The sequence below is a fragment of the Heterodontus francisci genome, chromosome 49, assembly GCF_036365525.1.
Source record: "Heterodontus francisci isolate sHetFra1 chromosome 49, sHetFra1.hap1, whole genome shotgun sequence".
Lineage (NCBI taxonomy): Eukaryota > Metazoa > Chordata > Chondrichthyes > Heterodontiformes > Heterodontidae > Heterodontus > Heterodontus francisci.
In genome coordinates this window covers 11,169,991-11,196,986 of record NC_090419.1, presented here as the reverse complement: position 1 = coordinate 11,196,986, position 26,996 = coordinate 11,169,991, and the positions used below count along the sequence as shown (strand labels likewise).

The 26,996-nt window shown below is 52.7% G+C and overlaps 1 protein-coding gene across 1 annotated transcript; it reads left to right on the top strand.

The window, feature by feature from the left end:
- On the top strand, nt 1–20,667 carry bcap31 (B cell receptor associated protein 31). Its single transcript, XM_068024340.1, is given in 9 exon segments — nt 1–144; nt 1,201–1,214; nt 1,217–1,300; nt 3,179–3,283; nt 3,286–3,322; nt 17,163–17,298; nt 17,676–17,799; nt 18,678–18,778; nt 20,145–20,667. Coding segments are annotated over 9 exon segments (732 nt in total). The 5' UTR covers nt 1–52; the 3' UTR covers nt 20,184–20,667.
- The last annotated feature ends 6,329 nt before the right edge of the window (nt 20,668–26,996 follow it).

Here is a 26,996-nt window from a genome sequence, read left to right as displayed (position 1 = left end):
TGTCTGATGTGTTGTTTCTCCTGCTGCAGCTTTGTGAACACCCAGTCTCATCATGAGTCTGCAGTGGACGGCGGTCGCTGGTTTCTTGTACGCCGAGGTTTTTGCGTTGCTGTTATTGTGCATCCCTTTTGTGTCGGCAAAAAAGTGAGTTTTTTATTGATCTGTTAATCTAAGTGTTTCTTGAACAGGAGCTGGAGTGGGCCATTCAGCCCCTCGATACTGCTCACCCCAGCTCCCCCCCCCCCCCCATTCAATACAGTCTTGGCTGATGTCCCTCAACATCCACCTTCCAGCCCCATCCCTCTATTCCCTCTGCCGAAAATCCATCGATCTCAATCTGGAATATACTCAACGAGGGGAGCATCCAGCTCTCTGGGGGGAGAGAATTCCAAAGATTCACAACCCTCCAAGTGAAGAAATATCTCCCCATCTCAGTCTGAAATGACCAACCCCTTATCCTGAGACTGTGACCCCCCCTGTCTTCGAGACTCTCCAGCCGGGGAGTGGGGGTGTGGCGGGAAACAGCCTCTCAGTATCTACCCTGTCAAACCCCTCTCAGAATTTTATCCTGAGACTGTGACCCCCGTGTTCGAGACTCTCCAGCCGGGGAGTGGGGGGGGGTGGGGGGAAACAGCCTCTCAGTATCTACCCTGTCAAACCCCTCCCAGAATTTTATACCTTTCATGTGATCACCTCTCATTCTAAACTCCAGGGAATATCAGCCCGTTCGCCTCGATCTCTCCCCAAAGGACAATCCCCTCATCCCCAGGAGCCTTTTCCTTTGTGCAGTTCCTCATTACTGGCCCTCTGACGGTGTGGCGTTCCCCTGGCACTGACCATTCCTGGCACTGGGCGAGAATCGGGGCTGCAGTGTTCGCAGTCGGGACTTGCACAGAGTGCCCTCGAGATTATTTATTATTTTTTTTTGGCGTGCTTGGGCGATGTGCCTCAGCGCGCGGCCCCTTCAGATTCTTCTGCACGGCCTGGTCAGATCAAGGGCCCGGTTTGGCACTGCTGTGCAGCCGGCGGCGTAAGCGGGGCTTGACCCACGTCCTCCTGCCTCGGAGGTGCGTGCTCTCCCGTCGGGTGGCGGTCGTCGTCGGTCCAGAGAAAGCCGAGTTGGTTCTTTCCTGGCTGAGCGATCGGGTAACGAGCAGAACCCATCACATATCTAACTGGAGGGTCCGTCTGTGTTTGCAGATGGCAGAAGCTCTTCGTTCCAGTCTGTTTAACCTGGTGGTGTCGTACGGCAATAGATTCTTCTTCTTCTTGATAGCTTTGCTCATCTTCCTGATATTTGGTAAGTGTTGGTTGATTGTCTGAGTTGCGGGGGGAGGGGGGGGGGGGGTATGTGAGTGAGAGTTGACGGGTGATGGCACCGGTTATACCCATGTTGGAAAAACTGCCTCACACACCATCCCCAGTTCCGGCAGCACAAGCTAGTCCCCAGCTGGTGCAGGACGATATTGTGATTCACGGCACAGTTCGAATAGCTTTTTTTCCCCACTTGCCGCGCGCGCACGTACTTGTGCCAGAAGAATGGTGGGGGAGCCTAGTTGGGGACAGTTCCCAAGGCGAGGGCCATGGTTTAGTCGGTCCCACTCCCGAGTCGGGAGGTAGTGAGTTTGAGCCCCCCCCCCGCTCCAGACACTCCAGCTGCATAATCCAGGCCCAATGCTACCACCGGGGTCAGTGCTGAGGGAGCTCCGCCGCCTGTCGGAGGGTCAGTGCTGAGGAGCTCCGCGCTGTCGGAGGGTCAGTGCTGAGGGAGCTCCGCGCTGTCGGAGGGTCAGTGCTGAGGGAGCTCCGCGCTGTCGGAGGGTCAGTGCTGAGGGAGCTCCGCGCTGTCGGAGGGTCAGTGCTGAGGGAGCTCCGCGCTGTCGGAGGGTCAGTGCTGAGGGAGCTCCGCGCTGTCGGAGGGTCAGTGCTGAGGGAGCTCCGCGCTGTCGGAGGGTCAGTGCTGAGGGAGCTCCGCGCTGTCGGAGGGTCAGTGCTGAGGGAGCTCCCGCGCCTGTCGGAGGGTCAGTGCTGAGGGAGCTCCGCGCTGTCGGAGGGTCAGTGCTGAGGGAGCTCCGCGCTGTCGGAGGGTCAGTGCTGAGGGAGCTCCGCGCTGTCGGAGGGGGTCAGTGCTGAGGGAGCTCCGCGCTGTCGGAGGGTCAGTGCTGAGGGAGCTCCGCGCTGTCGGAGGGTCAGTGCTGAGGGAGCTCCGCGCTTGTCGGAGGGTCAGTGCTGAGGGAGCTCCGCGCTGTCGGAGGGTCAGTGCTGAGGGAGCTCCGCGCTGTCGGAGGGTCAGTGCTGAGGGAGCTCCGCGCTGTCGGAGGGTCAGTGCTGAGGGAGCTCCGCGCTGTCGGAGGGTCAGTGCTGAGGGAGCTCCGCGCTGTCGGAGGGTCAGTGCTGAGGGAGCTCCGCGCTGTCGGAGGGTCAGTGCTGAGGGAGCTCCGCGCTGTCGGAGGGTCAGTGCTGAGGGAGCTCCGCGCTGTCGGAGGGTCAGTGCTGAGGGAGCTCCGCGCTGTCGGAGAGGGTCAGTGCTGAGGGAGCTCCGCGCTGTCGGAGGGTCAGTGCTGAGGGAGCTCCGCGCTGTCGGAGGGTCAGTGCTGAGGGAGCTCCGCGCTGTCGGAGGGTCAGTGCTGAGGAGCTCCGCGCTGTCGGAGGGTCAGTGCTGAGGGAGCTCCGCGCTGTCGGAGGTCAGTGCTGAGGGAGCTCCGCGCTGTCGGAGGGTCAGTGCTGAGGGAGCTCCGCGCTGTCGGAGGGTCAGTGCTGAGGGAGCTCCGCGCTGTCGGAGAGGTCAGTGCTGAGGGAGCTCCGCGCTGTCGGAGGGTCAGTGCTGAGGGAGCTCCGCTCTGTCGGAGGGTCAGTGCTGAGGGAGCTCCGCGCTGTCGGGAGGGTCAGTGCTGAGGGAGCTCCGCGCTGTCGGAGGGTCAGTGCTGAGGGAGTGCCGACAGTCCCGGGGCCAATATTTATCCCTCAACCATCATCACTAAAATCAGACGATTTGGGTCACTTATCACATTGCTTTTGTGGGATCTTGCTGTGCACAAATTGGCTGTCCCGTTTCCTGCATTACAACAGTGACCTCACTTAAAACTCCTTCATTGTCTGTGAGGCGATTGTGGCAGTCGTGGGGGTGAAGGGCGAAGGGTGCCGGAGAAGATCCAGGACCTTTTTTTTTCTTTTCCAGACGCAGTGAGGAGATTCAGAAGTACGGTGTTCAGACAAAGTGGACTTGAAAATATATCTATGGTCGAGGACCATGTCCACATGAAGCTGTTCCGAGCCCAGAGGAACTGTACATTGCAGGATTTGCTCTGCTCTCTGGTTGTGAGTATTCTCTGGTCCCCGGCAGTGAGATTCACGTTTTGGGAATTACCACCTCTCCTGCCTCATGGTGCAATATTCAGCTCTGGCAGGGATTCGCCCTTTCAGTCTTTGTGCACCAGGATGGCTTTGAGTGTCTTGCTATGAAAGCAAGCTCAAGATAGTTCAGTCAATCGGGTGCACTGTTAAATTAAAAATTCCTCATTTTATCATGGCATGGATAGAGAATTAGTTAACGGACAGGAGAGAGAAAGTCTGGATAAATGGGGCATTTTCAAGTTGGCAGGGTGTAACTAGTGGAGTGCCTCAAGGATCAGTGCTGGGGCCTCAGCTATTTACTATCACTATTAATGATTTAGTCAAAGAGACAGAGAGTAGTGTATCTAAGTTTGCTGATGATACAAAGCTAGGTGGGGAGGACGCAGAGAGGCTGCAAAGAGATTTAGACAGGTTAAGTGAGTGGGTAACAAGGTGGCAGATGGAGTATAACGTGGGGAAGTGTGAGATTATTCACTTTGGCCGTAAGAATAGAAAGCAGAATATTTTTAAAAGGTGTGAAATTTTAAACGTTGGTGTTCAGAGAGACTTGGGTGCACTCGTATAAGGAACCCAGAATGTTAGCATGCAGGTACAGCAGGCAATTAGCAAGGCAAATGACATGTTGGCCTTTATTGCAAAGGGATTGGAGTACAGGAGTAGGAAGTCTTGCTACAGTGGTAGGGGAGCTTTGGTCAGACCACACCTGGAGGGAGGGACTGTGTCGGGTTTTTGGTCTCTATATTTAAGGAAGGATAGACTTGCATTGGAGGCGGTACAGTGAAGGTTCACTAGATTGGTCCCTGGATGAGGGGGTTATCCTATGATGAGGGGCTGAGTAAATTGGGCCGATATTCTCTGGAGTTTGAAGAATGAGAGGTGATCTCATTGAAAGGTATAAAATTCTGAGAGGGTTTGACAGGGTAGATACTGAGAGGCGTTTCCCCCCCCCGGCTGGGGAACCTCGAACACAGGGGCGCAGTCTCAGGATAGGGGACCAATCATTTCAGACTAAGATGAGGAGGAATTTCTTCACTCAGAGGGTTGTGAATCTTTGGAATTCTCTACCCCAGAAGGTTATGGATGCTCTGTCGTTGAATACATTCCAGACTGAGATCGATGGATTTTTGGTGTCTCAGGGAATCGAAGGATATGGGGAGCGGGGCAGGAAAGTGGAATTCAAGCCCAAGATCATCCATGATTGTATTGAATGGCAGAGCAGGCTCGATGGGCCGAATGGCCTCCTCCTGCTCCTATTTCTTGTCCATCTAACCCCCGTACTGTACCTGTCCTGGGAGTGTTTGATGGGGGACAGTGTAGAGGGAGCTTTACTCTGTATCTAACCCCCGTACTGTACCTGTCCTGGGAGTGTTTGATGGGGGACAGTGCAGAGGGAGCTTTACTCTGTATCTAACCCCCGTACTGTACCTGTCCTGGGAGTGTTTGATGGGACAGTGTAGAGGGAGCTTTACTGTGTATCTAACCCCGTACTGTACCTGTCCTGGGGAGTGTTTGATGGGGGACAGTGTAGAGGGAGCTTTAGTCTGTATCTAACCCCGTTTTTTTTTTGTAGAGGGGGCCTTTATTCCTCAGGCCCCCTTTATATACACACTTATATTTTTAAAATAACTTTATTAAAACCAGATAAATAAACAAAAAAACTCAAATTAAAATGCCATTCTCGGCGTCGACAATGCACTCCAGTCCCTGCGGTGCCCACCGGTCGCGGAAGGCCTCAAGCGTACCGGCGGACACCGCATGCTCCTTTTCCAGGGACACCCGGGTGCGAACGTAACCGCGGAAGAGGGGCAGGCAATCGGGGAGGACGGACCCCCCGACGGCCCGCAACCTGGACCTGTGAATTGCCGCCTAACCCCGTGCTGTACCCGTCCTGGGAGTGTCTGGGTCGAGGGAGCAAGTTGTTTTGTTTGAGCACGTGTAATACTGCATTTGCCCACACGTCGGCAGCAAAGCTCCATCACCAGGACAAAGCAGGGTAACTGTGCAGTTTAGTTGTGTGATCCGCTGCTGTGTTGCTTCAGTGCATGGGGACGAAGAACGACCTTTATCTGGCCCCTTGCCTCATCCCCTTATCAGCCGTCTCGGAGGCTCCTCTCTTCCTAGGCCCCAGAGTCCATTCGCAGCGGCGATCGAGAAACGGGAGAGTTCAACCGCACAGCTAAATGTTGGTGGTGCTTGGGGCTGTTACAGACCTGGGGTGATGTGTCGACTTGTGTCTAAGCTGCTGTCAAATCCCTCCGAGTAAATTTATTTTTATTCATTCATGGGATGTGGGCGTCGCTGGCCAGGCCAGCATTTACTGCCCATCCCTAATTGTCCCTTGAGAAGGTGGTGGTGAGCTGCCTTCTTGAACCGCTGCAGTCCATGTGAGGTAGGTACACCCACAGTGCTGTTCAGGAGGGAACTCCAGGATTTTGACCCAGCGACAGTGAAGGAACGGTGATATAGTTCCAAGTCAGGATGGTGTGTGACTTGGAGGGGAACTTGCAGGTGGTGGTGTTCCCATGCGTCTGCTGCCCTTGTCCTTCTAGTTGGTAGAGGCCGCGGGTTTGGAAGGTGCTGTCGAAGGAGCCTTGGTGCATTGCTGCAGTGCATCTTGTAGATGGTACACACTGCTGTCACTGTGCGTCGGTGGTGGAGGGAGTGAATGTTTGTGGGTGGGGTGCCAATCAAGCGGGCTGCTTTGTCCTGGATGGTGTTGAGCTTCTTGAGTGTTGTTGGAGCTGCACCCATCCAGGCAAGTGGAGAGTATTCCATCACACTCCTGACTTGTGCCTTGTAGATGGTGGACAGGATTTGGGGAGTCAGGAGGTGAGTTACTCGCCGCAGGATTCCCAGCCTCTGACCTGCTCTTGTAGCCACGGTATTTATATGGCTACTCCAGTTCAGTTTCTGGTCAATGGTAGCCCCTAGGATGTTGATAGTGGGGGATTCAGTGATGGGAATGCCATTGAATGTCAAGGGGAGATGGTTAGATTCTCTCTTATTGGAGATGGTCATTGCCTGGCACTTGTGTGGCGCGAGTGTTACTTGCCACTTATCAGCCCAAGCCTGGATATTGTCCAGGTCTTGCTGCATTTCTACACGGACTGCTTCAGTATCTGAGGAGTCACGAATGGTGCTGAACATTGTGCAATCATCAGCGAACATCCCCACTTTGACCTTATGATTGAAGGAAGGTCATTGATGAAGCAGCTGAAGCTGGTTGGGCCTAGGACACTACCCTGAGGAACTCCTGCAGTGATGTCCTGGAGCTCAGATGATTGACCTCCAACAACCACAACCATCTTCCTTTGTGCTAGGTATGACTCCAGCCAGCGGAGGGTTTTCCCCCTGATTCCCATTGACCTCAGTTTTGCTCGGGCTCCTTGATGCCATACTCGGTCAAATGCTGCCTTGATGTCAAGGGCAGTCACTCTCACCTCACCTCTGGAGTTCAGCTCTTTTGTCCATGTTTGAACCAAGGCTGTAATGAGGTCAGGAGCTGAGTGGCCCTGGCGGAACCCAAACTGAGCGTGACTGAGCAGGTTATTGCTAAGCAAGTGCCGCTTGATGGCACTGTTGATGACACCTTCCATCACTTTACTGATGATTGAGAGTACACTGATGGGGCGGTAATTGGCCGTGTTGGACTTGTCCTGCTTTTTGTGCACAGGACATACCAGGGCAATTTTCCACATTGCAGGGTAGATGCCAGTGTTGTAGCTGTACTGGAACAGCTTGGCTAGGGGCGCGGCAAGTTCTGGAGCACAGGTCTTCAGTACTATTGCCGGAATATTGTCAGGGCCCATAGCTTTTGCAGTATCCAGTGTCTTCAGTCGTTTCTTGATATCACGTGGAGTGAATCGAATTGGCTGAAGTCTGGCATCTGTGATGCTGGGGACTTCAGGAGGAGGCCGAGATGGATCATCAACTCGGCACTTCTGGCTGAAGATTGTTGCAAATCTTTCGCACTGATGTGCTGGGCTCCCCCATCATTGAGGATGGGGATATTTGTGGAGCCACCTCCTCCAGTTAGTTGTTTAATTGTCCACCACCATTCTCGGCTGGATGTGGCAGGACTGCAGAGCTTAGATCTGATCCGTTGGCTATGGGATCGCTTAGCTCTGTCTATCGCATGCTGCTTACGCAGTTTGGCATGCAAGGATTCCTGGGTGTAGCTTCACTAGGTTGACACCTCATTTTGAGGTATGCCGGGTGCTGCTCCTGGCATGCCCTCCTGCTCTCTTCATTGAACCAGGGTTGGTCTCCTGGCTTGATGGTAATGGTAGAGTGGGGGATATGCCGGGTCATGAGGTTACACATTGTGGTTGAGTACAATTCTGCTGCTGCTGATGGCCCACAGCACCTCATGGATGCCCAGTTTTGCATTGCTGGATCTGTTTGAAATCTATCCCATTTAGCACGGTGATAGTGCCACACAACACGATGGAGGGTATCCTCAATGTGAAGGAGGGTCTTCGTCTCCCCAAGCACTGTGCAGTGGTCACTCCTACCAATACTGTCATGGACAGAAGCATCCGCGGCAGGCAGATTGGTGAGGACAAGGTCAAGTATGTTTTTCCCTCGTGTTGGTTCCCTCACCACCTGCCGCAGACCCAGTCTAGCAGCTATGTCCTTTAGGACTCGGCCAGCTTGGTCAGTAGTGGTGCTACAGAGCCACTCTTGGTGATGAACATTGAAGTCCCCCACCCAGAGTACATTTTGTGCCCTTGCCACCCTCAGTGCTTCCTCCAAGTGGTGTTCAACATGGAAGAGTACTGACTCATCAGCTGAGGGAGGGCGGTAGGTGGTAATCAGTAGGAGGTTACCTTGCCCATGTTTGACCTGATGCCATGAGACTTCATGCGGTCCAGAGTCGATGTTGAGGACTCCCAGGGCAACTCCCTCCCTACTGTATACCACTGTGCCACCACCTCTGCTGGGTCTGTCCTGCCGGTGGGACAGGACATACCCGGGGATGGTGATGGCAGTGTCTGGGACATTGTCTGTAAGGTATGATTCTGTGAGTATGACTATGTCAGGCTGTTGCTTGACTCGTCTGTGAGACAGCTCTCCCAACTTTGGCACAAGCCCCCAGATGTTAGTAAGGAGAACTTCACAGGGTCGACAGGGCTGGGTTTGCCATTGTCGTTTCCGGTGCCTGGGTCGATGCCGGGTGGTCCGTCCGGCTTAATTTCTTTTTATTGACTTTGTCGCGGTTAGATACAACTGAGTGGCTTGCTAGGCCATTTCAGAGGGCATGTAAGAGTTAACCACATTGCTGTGGGTCTAGAGTCACATGTAGGCCAGACCAGGTAAGGACGGCAGATTTCCTTCCATAAAGGACATTAGTGAACCAGATGGGTTTTTACAACAATCGACAATGACCATCATTAGACTAGTTTTTAATTCTAGATTTATTAATTAAATTCAAATTCCACCTTCTGCTGTGGTGGGATTCGAACCCATGTCCCCAGAGAAATACCCTGGGTCTCTGGGTTACTAGTCCAGTGATAATACCACTACGCCACCACCTACCCTATCCGTGGAGAGAGAAGCAGAGTTAACGCTTCATGTCCGTGACCCTTCTTCAAAATCGGGTATAGGTGGAAATGTGGAGTAATCAGTTCAGCCAAGGTCTTACTGAATGGGAGAGCAGACTCGAGGGGCCGAGTGGCCTACTCCTGGTCCGAATTCGGATGTTTGTAGGTGGCAGTGTTGGCAAAAGAGGGATGTTTTAAGCGGGAGAGGGAAGTGGAAATGGTCGTAAAGGAGAATTCCGACTGCAGCCGATTGGTGCACAGCAAGATCCAGCAAACAGCAATGCGTTAAATGACCCAGATCATCGTTTCCTTTTTATTGAATGATATCGGCCCCAGGATACCGGGGAGAACTCGCCCCCCGCTCTTCCAGTAGTGGGATCTTTTACATCCACCCGAGAGGGCAGACGGGGGCCTCGGGTTTAACGTCTCATCCTGAAAGATGGCACCTCCGCCAGCGCGGCGCTCCCCCCCCGGCCCTGACCCTCCGCCAGCGCGGCGCTCCCCCCCGGCCCTGACCCTCCGCCAGCGCGGCGCTCCCCCCATACTGCCACCCAGGAGTGTCAGGCTGGGTTTGAGGTTTATTGATTTGTTGCAGTGGGAGGCTGCTGATGTGGAGGATGAACGACAGCACAGACTCTGTGCTGTATAGTTCACTGTGAGTGGATGTGAGCTGGCTCCTCCAGTCTTAAGCCCAGGCCTGACAACAGACCCATCTCCTGGGATCAGATTCTTCGTATTAAATGGGAGATGAGGTCAGGCCTTGTGACTCCGTAAGAAAAGCCTCCTGACCGAGTACTTCACCAACCATTGCTGATTTGTGTCTTTAAATCATTCTCCCCCGTTATCTTGCTTGGTAGCTTCTCCCCCTCCGCGCACACGCCCCTGCACGCTGCTGTCTAACTGGGCACCCCCCCAGAAACAGTGGCGACCTATCCTTGACATCCAACCCTCTGTTACCTCTAACCCCAGCCGTTCCTTCCCGTGGGCACCTAGGCGGTTAATGGCCAGAAGGCTATTTGACTGTATAGGGCATCGCGCCCCCATCCATGTTTTCCATGCCATGCCACCCAACCCACACCCTGGTTTTGTAGCAGTGAGGCGGGGGGGGAGGGGAGTCACTGAACCCCATCACGGTGCAGCTTCGTTCGGAAGCTGCCGGAAGCAGCCGCGCCGTGAATCCGGAGCTGCGCTGAGAGAGATCTCTCACCAGGAATGTCTCTTCGCTGCCCTGCTGCGGTAGCTGAGTTGGAGGATCAGGACCGAGGGAGCGCTGCGCGGTCGGAGGGGCAGGACCGAGGGAGCGCCGCGCGGTCGGAGGGGGAGGACCGAGGGAGCGCCGCGCGGTCGGAGGGGCAGGACCGAGGGAGCGCCGCGCGGTCGGAGGGGCAGGACCGAGGGAGCGCCGCGCGGTCGGAGGGGCAGGACCGAGGGAGCGCCGCGCGGTCGGAGGGGCAGGACCGAGGGAGCGCCGCGCGGTCGGAGGGGCAGGACCGAGGGAGCGCCGCGCGGTCGGAGGGGCAGGACCGAGGGAGCGCCGCGCGGTCGGAGGGGCAGGACCGAGGGAGCGCCGCGCGGTCGGAGGGGCAGGACCGAGGGAGCGCCGCGCGGTCGGAGGGGCAGGACCGAGGGAGCGCCGCGCGGTCGGAGGGGCAGGACCGAGGGAGCGCCGCGCGGTCGGAGGGGCAGGACCGAGGGAGCGCCGCGCGGTCGGAGGGGCAGGACCGAGGGAGCGCCGCGCGGTCGGAGGGGCAGGACCGAGGGAGCGCCGCGCGGTCGGAGGGGCAGGACCGAGGGAGCGCCGCGCGGTCGGAGGGGCAGGACCGAGGGAGCGCCGCGCGGTCGGAGGGGCAGGACCGAGGGAGCGCCGCGCGGTCGGAGGGTCAGTACTGAATGAATATAGAGCTCGTCCACTCATTCTCTCCTCATAGGACCTGATGCACTCCCTCGATAAGCAAGTTATAACCTTGAATATGGAGACCAAAACTGTCCACAGTAACTACACTTTATAATACACATTCCTCCATTGGCTGTGAGGTGAGTTGGAATGTCCTGTGATACTGAAAGGAGCTGGGGAGAGGTGCAGCTGGAATACTGTTCGAATCGGTTCAGCAAACCTACTGTCCGTAACTGGGCCCCAGTTCCAGCCCTTCGTGTTAAACCCCCATGACTGCTGAGGCTGCACCGCCCACCCCACCTTTGACCTTTTGAGTCCCGGGAAATTGATCCTGGGTTTAATATGTCAGCAGGTGGCAAGTGTCTCAGCATCTACCCTGTCAAACACCCTCAGAATCATCGCTGTTTCAATCAGATCACCTCTCAATCTTCTAAACTCCAGTGAGTGTAGGTCCAACCTGCTCAAACCTTTCCTCACAAGACAAACCCCCTTCATCCCAGGAATCAGCCCAGTGAACCTTCTCTGAACTGCCAATGCAAGTATATCCCTCATTAAATAAGGAGACTAAAACTGTATGCACTATTCTAGGTGTGGTTCTATTCTATTCTCACCGACGCCCTGTACGGTTGTAGCAAGATTTCCCTACATTTATATCCCATCTCCCCCCGAGCAATAATGGCCAAGATTCCATTTGCCTTCCGAATCACTTGCTGTACCTGCACGCTGACTTTTTGTGACTCATGTACTGCGACACCCAGATCCCTCTGTAAATAGTTGTGGCCCCAACCCCGCCCCCCCCCCCCCCCGCCCCCAGCGCTGATCCCTGTTAAAGGCCTAGCTCAGGGTCGGGGTAAAGACCCCGACCCGGCCCGACAATCCCTTTGCTTACCTCCCGACTGGGAAGCTCCAGGAAGCTGCAGCGCGTGCGTGATGACATCATAGTGACGTCACTCGCTCACTGCGCAGACTCGGTTTCGTCCCGGACTCCCAGCTCAGGTAAGTTTTTATTTTTAATACTTACCGGTCAGAGCACTGACCCTGTGTGTCCGGCGCGGCGCAGCCCAACCCGGAAGAGGTGCCCGAACCAGACATAGGTCGTCGGGTCCCGTCGGGTTCGGGTCAGGGAGCTGGCCTTCAATCCCTGTGGCTCTCCACTAGTTACGGTTTGCCAACCTGAAAATGCCCCATTTTTCCCAACTGGCTGCTTCCTGTTAGTTAGCCAATCCTCTATCCATGCTAATAGATTCAGGGAAGGTTCCATGAGACTGGAAAATAGCAAATGTAACTCCCAAATTCAAAAAGGGAGGGAGAAAGAAAGCAGGAAACTACACACCAGTTAGCTTAACATCTGTCTTAGGGAAAATGTTAGAAGCTATTATTGAAGGTGTTATAGAAGGGCATTGAGAAAAATTCAAGGTAATAAGGCAGAGTCAACATGGTTTTGTGAAAGGGAAATCATGTTTAACCAATTTATTGGAGTTCTTTGAGGGAGTTACATGTGCTGTGGATAAAGGGGAACCGGTGGATGTATTGTACTTAGATTTCCAGAAGGCATTTGATAAGGTGCCACATCAAAGGTTATTGCAGAAAATAAAAGCTCATGGTGTAGGGGTAACATACTGACATGGATAGAAGATTGGTTAGGGTGCGCCGTGCGGTCGGAGGGGCAGGACCGAGGGTGCGCCGTGCGGTCGGAGGGGCAGGACCGAGGGTGCGCCGTGCGGTCGGAGGGGCAGGACCGAGGGTGCGCCGTGCGGTCGGAGGGGCAGGACCGAGGGTGCGAACGTGCGGTCGGAGGGGCAGGACCGAGGGTGCGAACGTGCGGTCGGAGGGGCAGGACCGAGGGTGCGAACGTGCGGTCGGAGGGGCAGGACCGAGGGTGCGAACGTGCGGTCGGAGGGGCAGGACCGAGGGAGCGCCGCGCGGTCGGAGGGTCAGTACTGAATGAATATAGAGCTCGTCCACTCATTCTCTCCTCATAGGACCTGATGCACTCCCTCGATAAGCAAGTTATATCCTTGAATATGGAGACCAAAACTGTCCACAGTAACTAATTATAATACACATTCCTCCATTGGCTGTGAGGTGAGTTGGAATGTCCTGTGATACTGAAAGGAGCTGGGGAGAGGTGCAGCTGGAATACTGTTCGAATCGGTTCAGCAAACCTACTGTCCGTAACTGGGCCCCAGTTCCAGCCCTCCGTGTTAAACCCCCATGACTGCTGAGGCTGCACCGCCCACCCCACCTTTGACCTTTTGAGTCCCGGGAAATGGGGCAATTGATCCTGGGTTTAATATGTCAGCAGGTGGCAAGTGTCTCAGCATCTACCCTGTCAAACACCCTCAGAATCATCGCTGTTTCAATCAGATCACCTCTCAATCTTCTGAACTCCAGTGAGTGTAGGTCCAACCTGCTCAAACCTTTCCTCAAGACAAAACCCCCTTCATCCCAGGAATCAGCCCAGTGAACCTTCTCTGAACTGCTACCAATGTAAGTATATCCCTCATTAAATAAGGAGACTAAAACTGTACACACTATTCTAGGTGTGGTTCTATTCTATTCTCACCGACGCCCTGTACAGTTGTAACAAGATTTCCCTACATTTATACCCCATCTCCCCCGAGCAATAATGGCCAAGATTCCATTTGCCTTCCGAATCACTTGCTGAACCTGCACGCTGACTTTTTGTGACTCATGTACTGCGACACCCAGATCCCTCTGTACCACCACGTTCTGCAGTCTCTCTCCATTTAAATAACACACTGCTTTTTCTATTCTTTCTGTCAAAGTGGACGAGTTCACATTTTCCCGCATGATACTCCATCTGCCTAATTTTTGTCCGCTCATTCGACCTATCTATGTCTCTAACAGGAAACAGAGAGTCGGCATAAATGGGTCATTTTCTGGTTGGCAAGATGTAGTGAGTGGTGTGCCACAGGGATCTGTGCTGGGGCCTCAACTTTTGACAATTTATATAAATGAATTAGCTGAAGGGACCGAAGGTATGGTTGCTAAATTTGCTGATGACACAAAAATAGGTAGGAAAGTAACTTGTGAGGAGGACATAAGGGGGCTACAAAGGGATATAGATAGGTTAAGTGAGTGGGTAAAGACCTGGTAAATATATAATGTGCGAAAATGTGAAATTGTCCACTTTGGCAGGAAGAATAAAAAAGCAGCATATTATCAAAATGGTGAGAGATTGCAGAGCTCTGAGATGCAGAGGGATCTGGGTATCCTAGTGCATGAATCGCAAAAGGTTAGTATGCAGGTACAGCACGTAATTAGGAAAGCTAATAGATTGTTATCGTTTATAGCGAGGGGAATTGAATATAAAAGTAGGGAGGTTATGCTTCATCTATACAGGGCATTGGTGAGACCACATCTGGAGTACTGTGTACAATACTGGTCTCCTTATTTAAGGAAGGATGTAAATGCGTTGGAGGTAGTACAGAGAAGGTTTACTATTCTAATACCTGGAATGGGCGGGCTGTCGTATGAGGAAAGATTGGACGGGCTAGGCTTGTATCCGCTGGAGTTTACAGGAGTAAGAGGCGACTTGATTGAAACATATAAGATCCTGAGGGAACTTGACAGGGTGGATGTGGAAAGGATGTTTCCCCTTGTGAGAGAATCTAGAACTAGGGGTCACTGTTTAAAAATAAGGGGTCGCCAATTTAAGACCGAGATGAGAAATTATTTCTCAGAGGGTCGTGAGTCTTTGGAATTCTCTTCCTCAAAAGGCGGTGGAAGCAGAGTCTTGGAATATTTTTATGGCAGAGGGAGATAGATTCTTGATAAACACGGGGGTGAAAGGTTATTCGGGGGTAGGTGGAAATGTGAAGTAATCAGTTCAGCCATGAATGGTGGAGCAGGCTCGAGGGGCTGAGTGGCCTCCTCCTGCTCCTAATTCGTATGTTCATATGTAATATATTATCCCCAACGCCATCAGCTCTTATCGTGAGTTGTAACCTTTTTATGTGGCACCTTATCAAATGCCTTTTGGAAATCCAAATACAGTACATCTACTGGGTCCCCTTGATCCACTCTGCTTGTTACATCCTCAAAGAACTCCAATAAATTAGTCAAACACGATTTCCCTTTCATAAAACCATGTTGACTCTGATTGCATTATGATTTTCTAAATGTCCTGCTACTTCCTCAGGAATGGATTCCAGCCTTTTCCCAATGACAGACATTAGGCTAACTGGCTTATAGTTTCCTGCTTTCTGTCACCCTCCTTTCGTGAATAGAGGTATTACATTTGCTGTTTTCCAAACCGCTGGGACCTTTCCGGAATCTAGGAAATTTTGGAAAATTACAACCAATGCATCCATTATCTCTGCAGCCACTTCTTTTAAGACCCTAGGATGCAGGCCGTCCGGTCCAGGGGACTTGTCAGCCTTTAGTCCCATTAGTTTTGCCAGTACTTTTTCCCAGTGATAGTGACTGTTTTAGGTTCCTCCCTCCCTTTTGCCCTCCGCTGATGTCACCGACAGCGCGGCGCTCCCTCGGTCCTGACCCTCCGACAGCACCGAGGGAGTGCCATGCTGTCAGCGAGGGAGCGTCGGGCCTGGATTATGGGATTATGAACCCACGACTCTCTGATCCAGAGGAGAGTGAGAGACCCGACTGAGAACCTTTGCGTTTCACTTTGTAGCATGGGAGTTAATAGTTGCTGTCTAGTTCTCCGTGGTATCGGTACAACAGTTTAGTGCTATATTGCTGCTCCCCTCTTCCTGAAGCTGATATTTGGGGGCAGTTTCTGGCCGAGTCTGCGCTCTTCTAGGGTGTCACCGGGTAGTTCAGGAAACCCTGGGCCCACATTGTCTTTCCCAGTATCATTTATCCGAGCCTCTGGACTAAGGACGGGGTCACGGCAGGGAAGGTGGGAACGAATGTGATCCCATTCTTGATCACTTTGTAGTGACCGAACCCGCCCCGCTCCATGACTGCAAAGTGTGGGATCGGATTGGCTGTGGAGGTGATGCCTTCCACAGTCGAATGGCCCGACCCACATTTTGGACACGGTTGAGATGCCAAAGGTCATCTTGGTTCGTCGGCCATTTGACCGCAGAAGGCTTAGCAACATAGAAAATAGGAGCAGGAGTAGGCCCTTCGAGCAATTGGTTGGCAGACAGGAAACAGAGTAGGGATAAATGGGTCTTTTTCCGAATGGCAGGCAGTGACTAGTGGGGTACCGCAGGGATCGGTGCTAGGACCCCAGCTATTCACAATATATATTAATGATTTAGATGAGGGAACTAAATGTAATATCTCCAAATTTACAGATGACACAAAACTGGGTGGGAGGGTGAGATGTGAGGAGGATGCAGAGAGGCTTCAGGGTGATTTGGACAAGTTGAGTGAGTGGGCTAATGCATGGCAGATGCAGTATAATGTGGATAAATGTGAGGTTATCCACTTTGGTAGCAAAAACAGGAAGGCAGATTATTATCTGAATGGCTATAAACTGAGAGAGGGGAATATGCAGCGAGACCTGAGTGTTCTCGTACACCAGTCGCTGAAGGTAAGCATGCAGGTGCAACAGGCGGTAAAAAAGGCGCATGGTTTGTTGTCCTTCATTGCAAGATGATTCGAGTACAGGAGCAGGGATGTCTTGCTGCAATTATACAGAGCCTTGGTGAGGCCACACCTGGAATATTGTGTGCAGTTTTGGTCTCCTTATCTGAGGAAGGATGTTCTTGCTATAGAGGGAGTGCAGCAAAGGTTTACCAGACTGATTCCTGGGATGGTGGGACTGACGTATGAGGAGAGATTGAGTCAGTTAGGATTATATTCGCTGGAGTTCAGAAGAGTGAGGGGGGATCTCTTAGAAACCTATAAAATTCTAACAGGACTTGACAGGGTAGATGCAGGAAGGATGTTCCTGATGGTGGGGGAGTCCAGAACCAGGGGTCATAGTCTAAGGATACGGGGTAAACCTTTCAGGATTGAGATGAGGAGAAATTTCTTCACCCAGAGAGTGGTGAGCCTGTGGAATTCGCTACCACAGAAAGCAGTTGAGGCCAAAACATTGTATGTTTTCAAGAAGGAGTTAGATATAGCTCTTGGGTCTAAAGGGATCAAAGGGTATGGGGCAAAAGGTTACTGAATTGGATGATCAGCCATGATCATCATGAATGGCGGAGCAGGCTCGAAGGGCCGAATGGCCTACTCCTGCTCCTATTTTCTATGTTTCTAAGCCTTCTGCAGTCAAATGGCCGACGAACCAAGAGTGGCCTCGTGACTGGGAGCTGTGGTGATGGGAAGGGATGATGATCGGAGACGGGACAGAGAGAGAGAGAGAGAGAGAGAGAGAGAGAAAGAGAGAGGGTAAAACAATATGTCCTTTCCCTCTTTCTCTACAGCGTGCTGCGTCGTTTGGTGACCTTGATCTCCCAGCAGGCCACGCTCTTGGCCACGAACGAGGCCTTCAAGAAACAGGCTGAAAGTGCGACAGACGCTGCCAAGAAATACATGGAGGAGAACGAGATTCTGCAGAAGGTTAGACTTCTGACCATTCCTCTCTACTGATTAACTTGGTCCTCCTCCATGTTCATAACAGGAGCAGGAGGAGGCCATTCAGCCCAGTACCAGGAGGCTGCTGATGACCCACAGCCATGGCCCAGGGCTGAGACAGGTTGGGGCAGGGCAATGCTGGTCTGTGCTGTGCCAGCTGGTGCCCTGACCCAACGAGCTGTCTGAGCCTTTCTCCACCCCCCCTGCTGCCCAGCTAATTCTCTCTCTCTCTCCCTCCCTCCTCCTCCTCGGAGTCTTGAACCGATGTCGTCTCCTGAAAGTTTGTTGAACCTCCTTCCGCTGCCCTTTCAGGAAGAGCACTGACGTGCAGTTTTATTGCTTTCTCTTACCCCACCCTCTAGGGGCTGAAGGAAGCTGGAATTGAGCTGAAGGAGAAGGGAGAGCAGGAAGCCATGGAGAGAGAGAACGAGACGCTGAAAACTAACGTCCAGGAGCTGAATGATGAGGTGGTGCAGACAAAGAAATGTAGGTACACACCCGAATCCCTACACCCACCCCTCACTGAATCTACACCCTACACCCATCCCCCCTCCAATCAAGAACTGTCTGTCCGTGTCACTCTGGCTTTGAAGGCAGGAGGTTGTGGGTTGGAGTTCCATAATCCAGGACTGACACTCAACCAGTGGCAGTGCCGCACTGTCGGAGGGTCATAACTGAGGGAGAGCCGCAGTGTCGGAGGGACAGTACTGAGGGAGAGCCGCAGTGTCGGAGGGACAGTACTGAGGGAGAGCCGCAGTGTCGGAGGGACAGTACTGAGGGAGAGCCGCAGTGTCGGAGGGACAGTACTGAGGGAGAGCCGCAGTGTCGGAGGGACAGTACTGAGGGAGAGCCGCGCTGTCGGAGGGACAGTACTGAGGGAGAGCCGCGCTGTCGGAGGTTCAGCACTGAGGGGGCGCCGCGCTGTCGGAGGGGCCGTCTTTCAGGATGAGACGTTAAACCCGAGGCCCCCGTCTGCCCTCTCGGGTGGATGTTAAAGATCCCACGGTCACTATTGGGAGGTGTGGGGATGGGGGGGGGGGGGGGGGGGGGGGGAGGAGTTCTCCCCGGTGTCCCGGGGCCGATATTTATCCCTCAACCAACATTATCAAAACAGATGATCTGGCTCACCTTTCACGTTGCTGTTTATGGGATCTTGCTGTGTGGAAATAGTTTCCCTCTTCACCGCCCCCCCCACCTCGTTTCAGTCCCCCTGCCCATCACTTTACCTCCCGCTCCCTCCCCTCCTGCCCGGATCAGTTTGTTTGAGTGTGTTTCTGGTCTGTTTGTCACCTTGTGACTCTTTCTATTTGATGTTGGACTCTGATATTTCTCTCTCTCTCTCTCTCTCTCTTTCTCTCTCGTAGTGCTCCAGAAGTCAGAGAGTGAGGTGATGGCCATCAAAAAGCAGGCCGAAGGGCTGACCAAGGAATACGATCGTCTGCTTGAGGAGCACTCTAGACTGCAGGTTTGTGACCGCCCTTCACCCTTCACCCACCCCTCATCCCCATCCAAGCTTGACACCTACCCCCGGCCGGGGAAATTAACTTGCTGGACTACGGGGAGAACGTGGGGGAATGGGACCGACTGGATGGCTCTATAGAGAACCAGCATGGACTCGATGGTCGCAATGGCTTTTATGCCCCAATGACTCTCTGACTGGTGGGGGAATTGAGAACCAGGGAGTGGGGCCAGAGAGATTCTGGTCTCATCACAATGCACTGCAGTAACAGTACAGGCTGGGGCCGACATTGGGAAGATGTTTCCACTTGTGAGGTAAACCAGAATCCGGGGCTGCATTGTCCACTTTATCCTCGGGATGAAGCTAGTGGCTGTTTGTCACCCGTCTGCAACTCGCCCCTTGAGAAGGTGGTGGTGAGCTGCCTTCTTGAACCGCTGCAGTCCGTGTGGGGGTAGGTACACCCACAGTGCTGTTAGGGAGGGAGTTCCAGGATTTTGACCCAGCGACAGTGAAGGAACGGTGATATAGTTCCAAGTCAGGACGGTGTGTGACTTGGAGGGAACTTGCAGGTGGTGGTGTTCCCATGTATCTGCTGCCCTCGTCCTTCCTGGTGGTAGAGGTCGCGGGTATGGAAGGTGCTGAGGATCTCTCTCAGTATGGGTCCAATCTCCTCTCACTGGCAGGCTCTGTAATCTCACAGCCACTGTCCCTGACTGATCATCCGTGCTCACACTCGCTGTTCCCTTCAGTTGTTTACTTTCTCCCTCCTTGTGTTCCCACTTCCTTATCATGGGTCGTGTTGGGTGTGGGAGGCATATTGGCGCTCCCTCGGCGCTGACCCTCCGTCGGCTCGGCGCTGACCCTCCGTCGGCGCGGCGCTCCCTCGGCGCTGACCCTCCGTCGGCGCAGCGCTCCCTCGGCGCTTGGCACTGGGGGAGGGTCGGGCCTGTGTTATGGGGCTCGAGTCTCTAGATTGGGGGCTCGAACCCACGACTGCCTGACTGAGAGACGAGTGTGAGCGGCTCTGAGCCACAGCTGCAGCGCAGCATGGAGAGGGGGTGCGCCTTAAATGAAGAGGATGATGATTGAGTGCGGGCCTGTAGATATACCTCAGCTTTTCCAGATCGCAGTGCGTTATAAATAGAGCCTATGTTTATTTGTGTGGGCGATTTTTATATTTAGACAAAGACTTGTGACATCTGCAAAGTTCACAGTCCCAGTGGGCTGAAGTTGAAAGCCAGTTTTAGGAAGGTCATGTCCATTTTGTATGTCTCTGTTTGCACTAACCTGGGGATGGTGTGGGGACAGACTGTATCTTGTGCGAATTGTGGACGGACATGTGACATTTATCTGTTTCTTCTCTTCCCCGCAGTCTGAAATGGATAGGCCGAAAGTGAAGAAAGAAGAATAGATGAAAGGCCCCTCATCACCTCCGGTGGTGTTGAGCGAGGGAGGGAGGGAGGGGTTGGTGGTGGTAGTGATGGAGAGGTCTGTTGGCCCCCTGGTGTCTCGCCTTTCCTTTTGCAACCCAACAATAGCTTTACTATGAATCACGTTCGATTTGAGTGACCTGTGTGTGTGTTTTGTTCCTCTTTTCGTTGACTGGGGAAATGAGTCTGGTTTGAACTGACGGGAGTTCTGTCCGTCCGAGGCGTAGTCGGCCGCCTGCTGAGGGTCTCCACTCGCTCCTGTGCGCGCGCCCCCGTGGCGTTACTGAGCGCTGCAAAGACCCAGGGTCATCACAGCCCCCTCCAACCCCTGTCTGTCCCACGGGTTGCTGTCACACTGCCTAGTATTACCTTTTGCGTCTTGGTGATTGGAGCTCGTGCCCGTTCAGCCGTCGCAGACTTGTCTTTCGAGGCGGTCGTGATGACGGGACCTGTTCTTGTTTGGGGTGGGGGTGGGGGGATGGGTTTAGGGGAGAGTTGGTGGGGGGAGGCTTCGCAAAAGGCACGGTCGCGGAGTGGGGGGGGGGGGGGGGTGGTGGTTGGGGGGGTAGGCTCCCGTCTGGCTGCGACAGGGCGGGGTTCGGAGAAACTGTAACTGCTCGTTTATCACCGAGCGTTCTGACCCCTCTCAGTTCTCTTGTGTGTCTGTCTGCAATGCAGCTCTGCATTGGCATTCCCAAGCTGTCCTGAAATCTCCGACACACCTGGAGTTGGATGTGTGAGATGTGGAGGGTTATTCCCCGCTGGTTCACTGGGAATCAGGACAGAGGGTGTGCCGGTCATCCTTGTGCATTGTTTCAGTGCTGTGCAGCAGAACTTGCAGGTTTTCGATCCTCCCCCTCCCCGCTCTGTCCCCTGCCCCCCTCCATTTAGTTTATAAAGGGTTCCTGTGCTAGATCCCCACTGCTGCACAGCCTGATAAAGTTCTAATCATTATTTACATTTTATAATTGAAGAAAAAGCAAAGTTTACAACTTTACCTGTTTGTGTTGCAAAAAGTTTAAAATAAATAAATTCAGTGGTTTTTGACTCACTGCTGTAAAAGATTGATTATTTTTTTGTGTAGACTTGTCCGGGTGTCTTTGTACAAGGAGTTCCCATTTCTCCTGCACTATTCACCAACTCGGGATGTCCCAAAGACCCTCACTTTTTTACAATTTATATCAATGACTGGGATGAAGGGACCAAAGGTATGTTTGCTAAATTTGCTGATGACACAAAGATAGGTAGGGAAGTAACTTGTGAAGAGGACGGAAGGAGGCTACAAAGGGATATAGATAGGTTAAGTGAGTGGGCAAAGACCTGGCAAATGGAGTATAATGTGGGAAAGTGGGAAATTGTCCACTTTGGCAGGAAGAATAAAAAAGCAGCATGTTATCAAAATGGTGAGAGATTGCAGAGCTCTGAGATGGAGAGGGATCTGGGTGTCCTAGTGCAGGAATCGCAAAAGGTTAGTATGCAGGTACAGCAAGTAATTAGGAAAGCTAACAGAATGTTATCGTTTATAGCGAGGGGAATTGAATATAAAAGTAGGGAGGTTATGCTTCATCTATACAGGGCATTAGTGAGACCACATCTGGAGTACTGTGTACAGTACTGGTCTCCTTATTTAAGGAAGGATGTAAATGCGTTGGAGGCAGTACAAAGAAGGTTTACTAAACTAATACCTGGAATGGGCGGGCTGTCTTATGAGGAAAGATTGGACAGGCTAGGCTTGTATCCGCTGGAATTTAGAAGAGTAAAAGGCGACTTTATTGAAACATATAAGATCCTGAGGGAACTTGACAGGGTGGATGTGGAAAGGATGTTTCCCCTTGTGGGAGAATCTTGAACTAGGGGTCACTGTTTAAAAATAAGGGGTCACCCATTTAACACAGATGAGGAGAATTTTTTTCTCTCAGAGGGTCGTGAGTCTTTGGAATTCTCTTCCTCAAAAGGTGGTGGAAGCAGAGTCTTTAAATATTTTTAAGGCAGAGGTAGATAGATTCTTGATAAACGAGGGGGTGGAAGGTTATTGGGGGTAGGTGGAATGGGGGAGCAGACTCGAAGGGCCGAGTGGACTATTCCTGCTCCTAATTCGTACGTTTGTGTGTACAGCCAATGAAGGAGTTTTGTTTTGAAGTGTGGTCGCTGCTGTAATGTAGGAAATGCTGCAGCTAATTTGCACACAGCAAGATCCCATAAACAGCAATGTGATCAATGACCCAGATCAATTGTTTTTAGTGATGTTGTTCCCCAGGACACCGGGGGGTGGGTGGGGAGGGGGGGGGGGGGGTTAACTCCCATCCCCACACCTACTCGATGCCCCTGTCTGCCCTCATGTGAATGTAAAAGGTCCCATGGCCACTTTTGGAAGAAGAGAGAGAGGCGGAGAGGTTTAGCGAGGGAATTCCAGAGCTTAGGGCCCCCAGGCAGCTGAAGGCACGGCCGCCAATGGTGGAGCGATGGGAATCGGGGGGATGGTCGAAAGGCCTCAATCTCCTTTTGCTCCAAGAACAACCCCAGCCTCTCCAACCTAACCTTGTAGGACCCTCACATCCTTCCTGAAGTGTGGTGACCAGAACTGGACGCAATACTCCAGTTGTGACCCAACCAGGGATTTATCACGAACAAGAAATGCTGGAACCACTCAGCAGGTCTGGCAGCATCTGTGGAAAGAGAAGCAGAGTCAACGTTTCGGGTCAGTGACCCTTCTTCGGAGATTTATCAAGGTTCAGCAAAGCTTCCCAGCTTTTGTGCTCAATGCCTCGAGTTCTGAAGTCCGTATATTCATCACGCCCAGGATCGAATCGCACTAGTTCTCTGGACTCTGGAAATTCATAGTTGTGATAACCTATGTATTGATTGCAGTGTTATCTTTTATGATTGTCAGTAAATCTGATGGAGGGCCTGCATTGTACAATAAACCAGAAGGAAGGGTCACAAGCTCGATAAGATTCCCAGTAGTGAACGTTTTTATCTCTCCGCAAATTGCAGTGTCCCGAAGACTCATTTAAAAATTCTCATCTTTTTTGCTGCTGGGAATCTCTTCGAACTTTTCACCCTTGGAGCGAAGGAGATTGAGGGCAGATTTGATGGAGGTTTGCAAGATTCTGACAGGTTTCGATAAGGTAAAGAGGCCAGAGGCAGTGGCCTCCCTGCAAACAGATCCTTTCAGTGTTAGTGCAGTCGCTGAAACCATTATTCTGCAGGGCCGCACAAAATGAGTTCGCCAGCCATCTACGGGAGATACAACAATTGAGTCCTATTCATCAGGGGAGCTGAATGCCGGGCAGTACGACTGAGACTGTCCCTGGCAACGACCCTCAGTTACAAAGTGCGGGGCTGAGTTGGCCAGCGAGGCCCCGCGGTTTTAACTGGCGTCTGACCGTTGCTAAGGGACGAATGACGGAGTGAGGCTCCTCGATCTTGTCTGGCGAGGGGGGCAAGCAGGAATTTACAGCAGAAGATTCTCTTCACCGTCTGTCTGGTTGATGCCTTGTGCTTAAAAATAATATTGCAGAGACTCCTGATTGAACAGAGGGAGCTGACACCTCCCGATCCCATCCCCCACACTCCCAGCATCTCCAATTCAACGAACAGGAAGAGGAGGAGGCCATTCAGCCCCTCGAGCCTGTTCCTCCATTCAATCAGATCATGGCTGATCTGTATTTTAACTCCATTTCCCCTCCTTGGTTCCCTAACCCTTAATCCCCTCACCCAACTAAAATCTATCAATCTCGGGTTTGAATTTCCCAATTGACCCCCCGGCCTCGACAGCTTTCTGGGGGGAGAGAGTTCCAGATTTCCACTCCCCACTTTGTGTGAAGAAGTGCTTCCTCACATCACCCCCTGAACGGCCTGGCTCGGATTTTAAGGTTCTGCCCCCTTGTTCTGGACTCCCCCCACCAGAGAAAATAGTTTCTCTCGATCAACCCGATCGAATCCTTTAATCATCTTAAACCCCTCGATTTAGATCACCCCCTTAATCTTCTACACTCGAGGGGAATACAAGCCCAGTCTGTGTAACCCATCCTCGTTATTTAACCCTTTCAGTCCCGGTATCATTCTGGTGAAACTGCACTGAGCCCCATCTGAGGAAATCTCTGTACTCTGGCCTCAAATGCACGATCTTTTGCAACACAAACGCCTTCACTCCAGGGACAAGAGCCCCATAATCCAGGCCCAACACTCCAGTGTCCGTACCGAGGGAGCGCCGCGCTGTCGGAGGGTCCGTACCGAGGGGGCGCCGCGCTGTCGGAGGGTCAGTACCGAGGGAGCGCCGCGCTGTCGGAGAGTCAGTACCGAGGGAGAGCCGCGCTGTCGGAGAGTCAGTACCGAGGGAGCGCCGCGCTGTCGGAGGGGCTGTCTTTCAGGATGAGACGTTAAACCCGAGGCCCCTGTCTGCCCTCTCGGGTGGATGTAAAGATTCCATGGTCACTATTTGGTTGGGGGTGGGCGGCGGGGCGTGTGAAGCAACAGTTCTCCCCAGGGGTCAATGTTTAATCCTTCACTACAGAAAACCCCCGAGTCGAACAACTCGCTGACACTCACCATCGAGTCTGCCATGTTTATGGAACAGGCAGGTTCGGCCAGGAATGGGATCAGGTGCCGGGGTCAGGGTGCGTGGTGTAGCAGCTGAAAACACAGATGGTGAAAGGGTGCTGAAAGGGTTAATGTGTTTGCCCCTGGGCTGTCAGCAGATCTGCTGCCTGATATTGTGAGGAGGGCAATGTCAACACACTGTCAGACAGCACAAACCAGCAGGCTGGCTGATTCACTGAGAGATATCTCAGCGGAAAGTAGAAATGATCTGGTCACAGCAATAAACTTCAGAACACAAACGTGAGAGTGGGATAGAGAGAAGGAACGACACAGCCAATAACGAGTATTTTCTGAAGTGTGGTCACTGTGTAGTGTCGAAATCACGGCAGCTAAATTGTGCACAGCAAGATCCCACAAACAGCAATGTGATAAATGGCCCAGATCATCTGTTTTTTCAGTGATGCTGGTTGAGGGATCAGTACAGGGCCCAGGACACCGGGGAGAACTCCCCCCAAGCCCCGCTCCTGTCCCAATAATGGCCGTGGGATCTTTTGCATCCACCCGAGAGGGCAGACGGGGGCCTCGGATTTAACATCTCATCCTGAAAGACGGCCCCTCCCACAGCGCGGCGCTCCCTCGGTGCTGACCCTCCGACAGCGCGGCGCTCCCTCGGTGCTGACCCTCCGACAGCGCGGCGCTCCCTCGGTGCTGACCCTCCGACAGCGCGGCGCTCCCTCGGTGCTGACCCTCCGACAGCGCGGCGCTCCCTCAGTGCTGGATTCGGGGGGGTAAGTGTCGGACCTGGATTCGGAGGCTCAGGTCTCTGATATGGGTTTTCGAACCCGATGATGTTCTGGCTCAGGCGAGACTGAGTGAGCTGCAGGCTTACACGTGGAGTCGGAGTGTGTGATTGAGTGCACGAATGAGAGGCTTGTTGGAGAGAACGTGAATGAGAGAGAATGGAGTGTGGAATGACAGGAGATGCGGTAGTGGGGAAGAGAGGCAGCAGAAATGAGGATGAAGTGAAGACGAGAGGCAGTGTGGACGAGAATGAGTTGGGGAAATGGGATAGTTGGGATAGAATCATATCACACGAAGGCCATTCGGCCCATCGTGCTTATGCTAAATCTTTGAAAGAGCTGTCCAACTAAACCCACACGCCTCTCCTGCTCAAGTGTTTTTATAAAGGTTCATCGCAACCTGCTTTCTTTTGTGTCCATCCACTATTTATAAAACCCAGGATCCTATTTGCTTTATTAACAACCTTCACAACTTGTACTGACAGCTTCAAAGATTTGGGTGTGAACATGACCAGGTCCCTCCACTCCTTGCCCCCGCCACCTTTTTAAATTTGTTTCAAATTGCCTCTTCTCATTTTTCCAACCACAATGATGTATCACTTCACATTTCTCTGTTAAACTGCGGCTGCCCCATGTCTGCCCATTTCACCAGTCTGTCCACGTGCTCCTGGACGTTGTTGCCATTTCTGCTGACTGTTCGTTATATTCTAGGGTTTATCATCTGCACACTTGGAAATTACTCCTCTCAAACCCAAGTCCACATTGTTAACATCTATCAAAAAGATCAGTGGCCCCCAGTACTGACCCTGGGAAAGTCAACTGTCAATTCAGTCTGAAAACCAACCATTCACAGCTCCGAATGATGTAAAAGGCGTTGGGGGGGGGGTGGAGAGAGAGAAAGGAAAGATAATAGGACAAGATTGAACTGGCGACGTGCAATCTGTGTAGGAAGGACTTGGACTTCAGTCTGGCTGATGTATTTTATCAAGCACCTATTTAGTCTGTCTGGGTCAAAATGCAAAGTCTCTCCATTTGTGTGTCACCAATTGCTTAACCCTTTGGGTACCGCAGCAGTGAATGACACTGAGATCGGATACTGTGCTGTCACCACCGGTTCCTCGGGTTTACACAACCCAGGAGACGGACCTCACCTGTTTACACAGTATCTCAGTGGACTATCCAGCACAGAGATAATCTATCAACTGTTCCACTTACCCCCATCCCGCCATCGCTCACCGACCAACAATCTCTATCAACCACGCCTCACACCTCACGTCCATAGCCTCACCCTCACCCACTGAGCACTGCTGCAAGCCTCACATCCACGTCTCACCGCTTGCACGCGCTGCCAGCTATTCGACCATGATGGCCATAATCCCCCAAACGCATTGCCCCACACTCACTGACACACTTCCCCCTCTCTTGCAGGACAAGGTGGCACATAACTCGAGG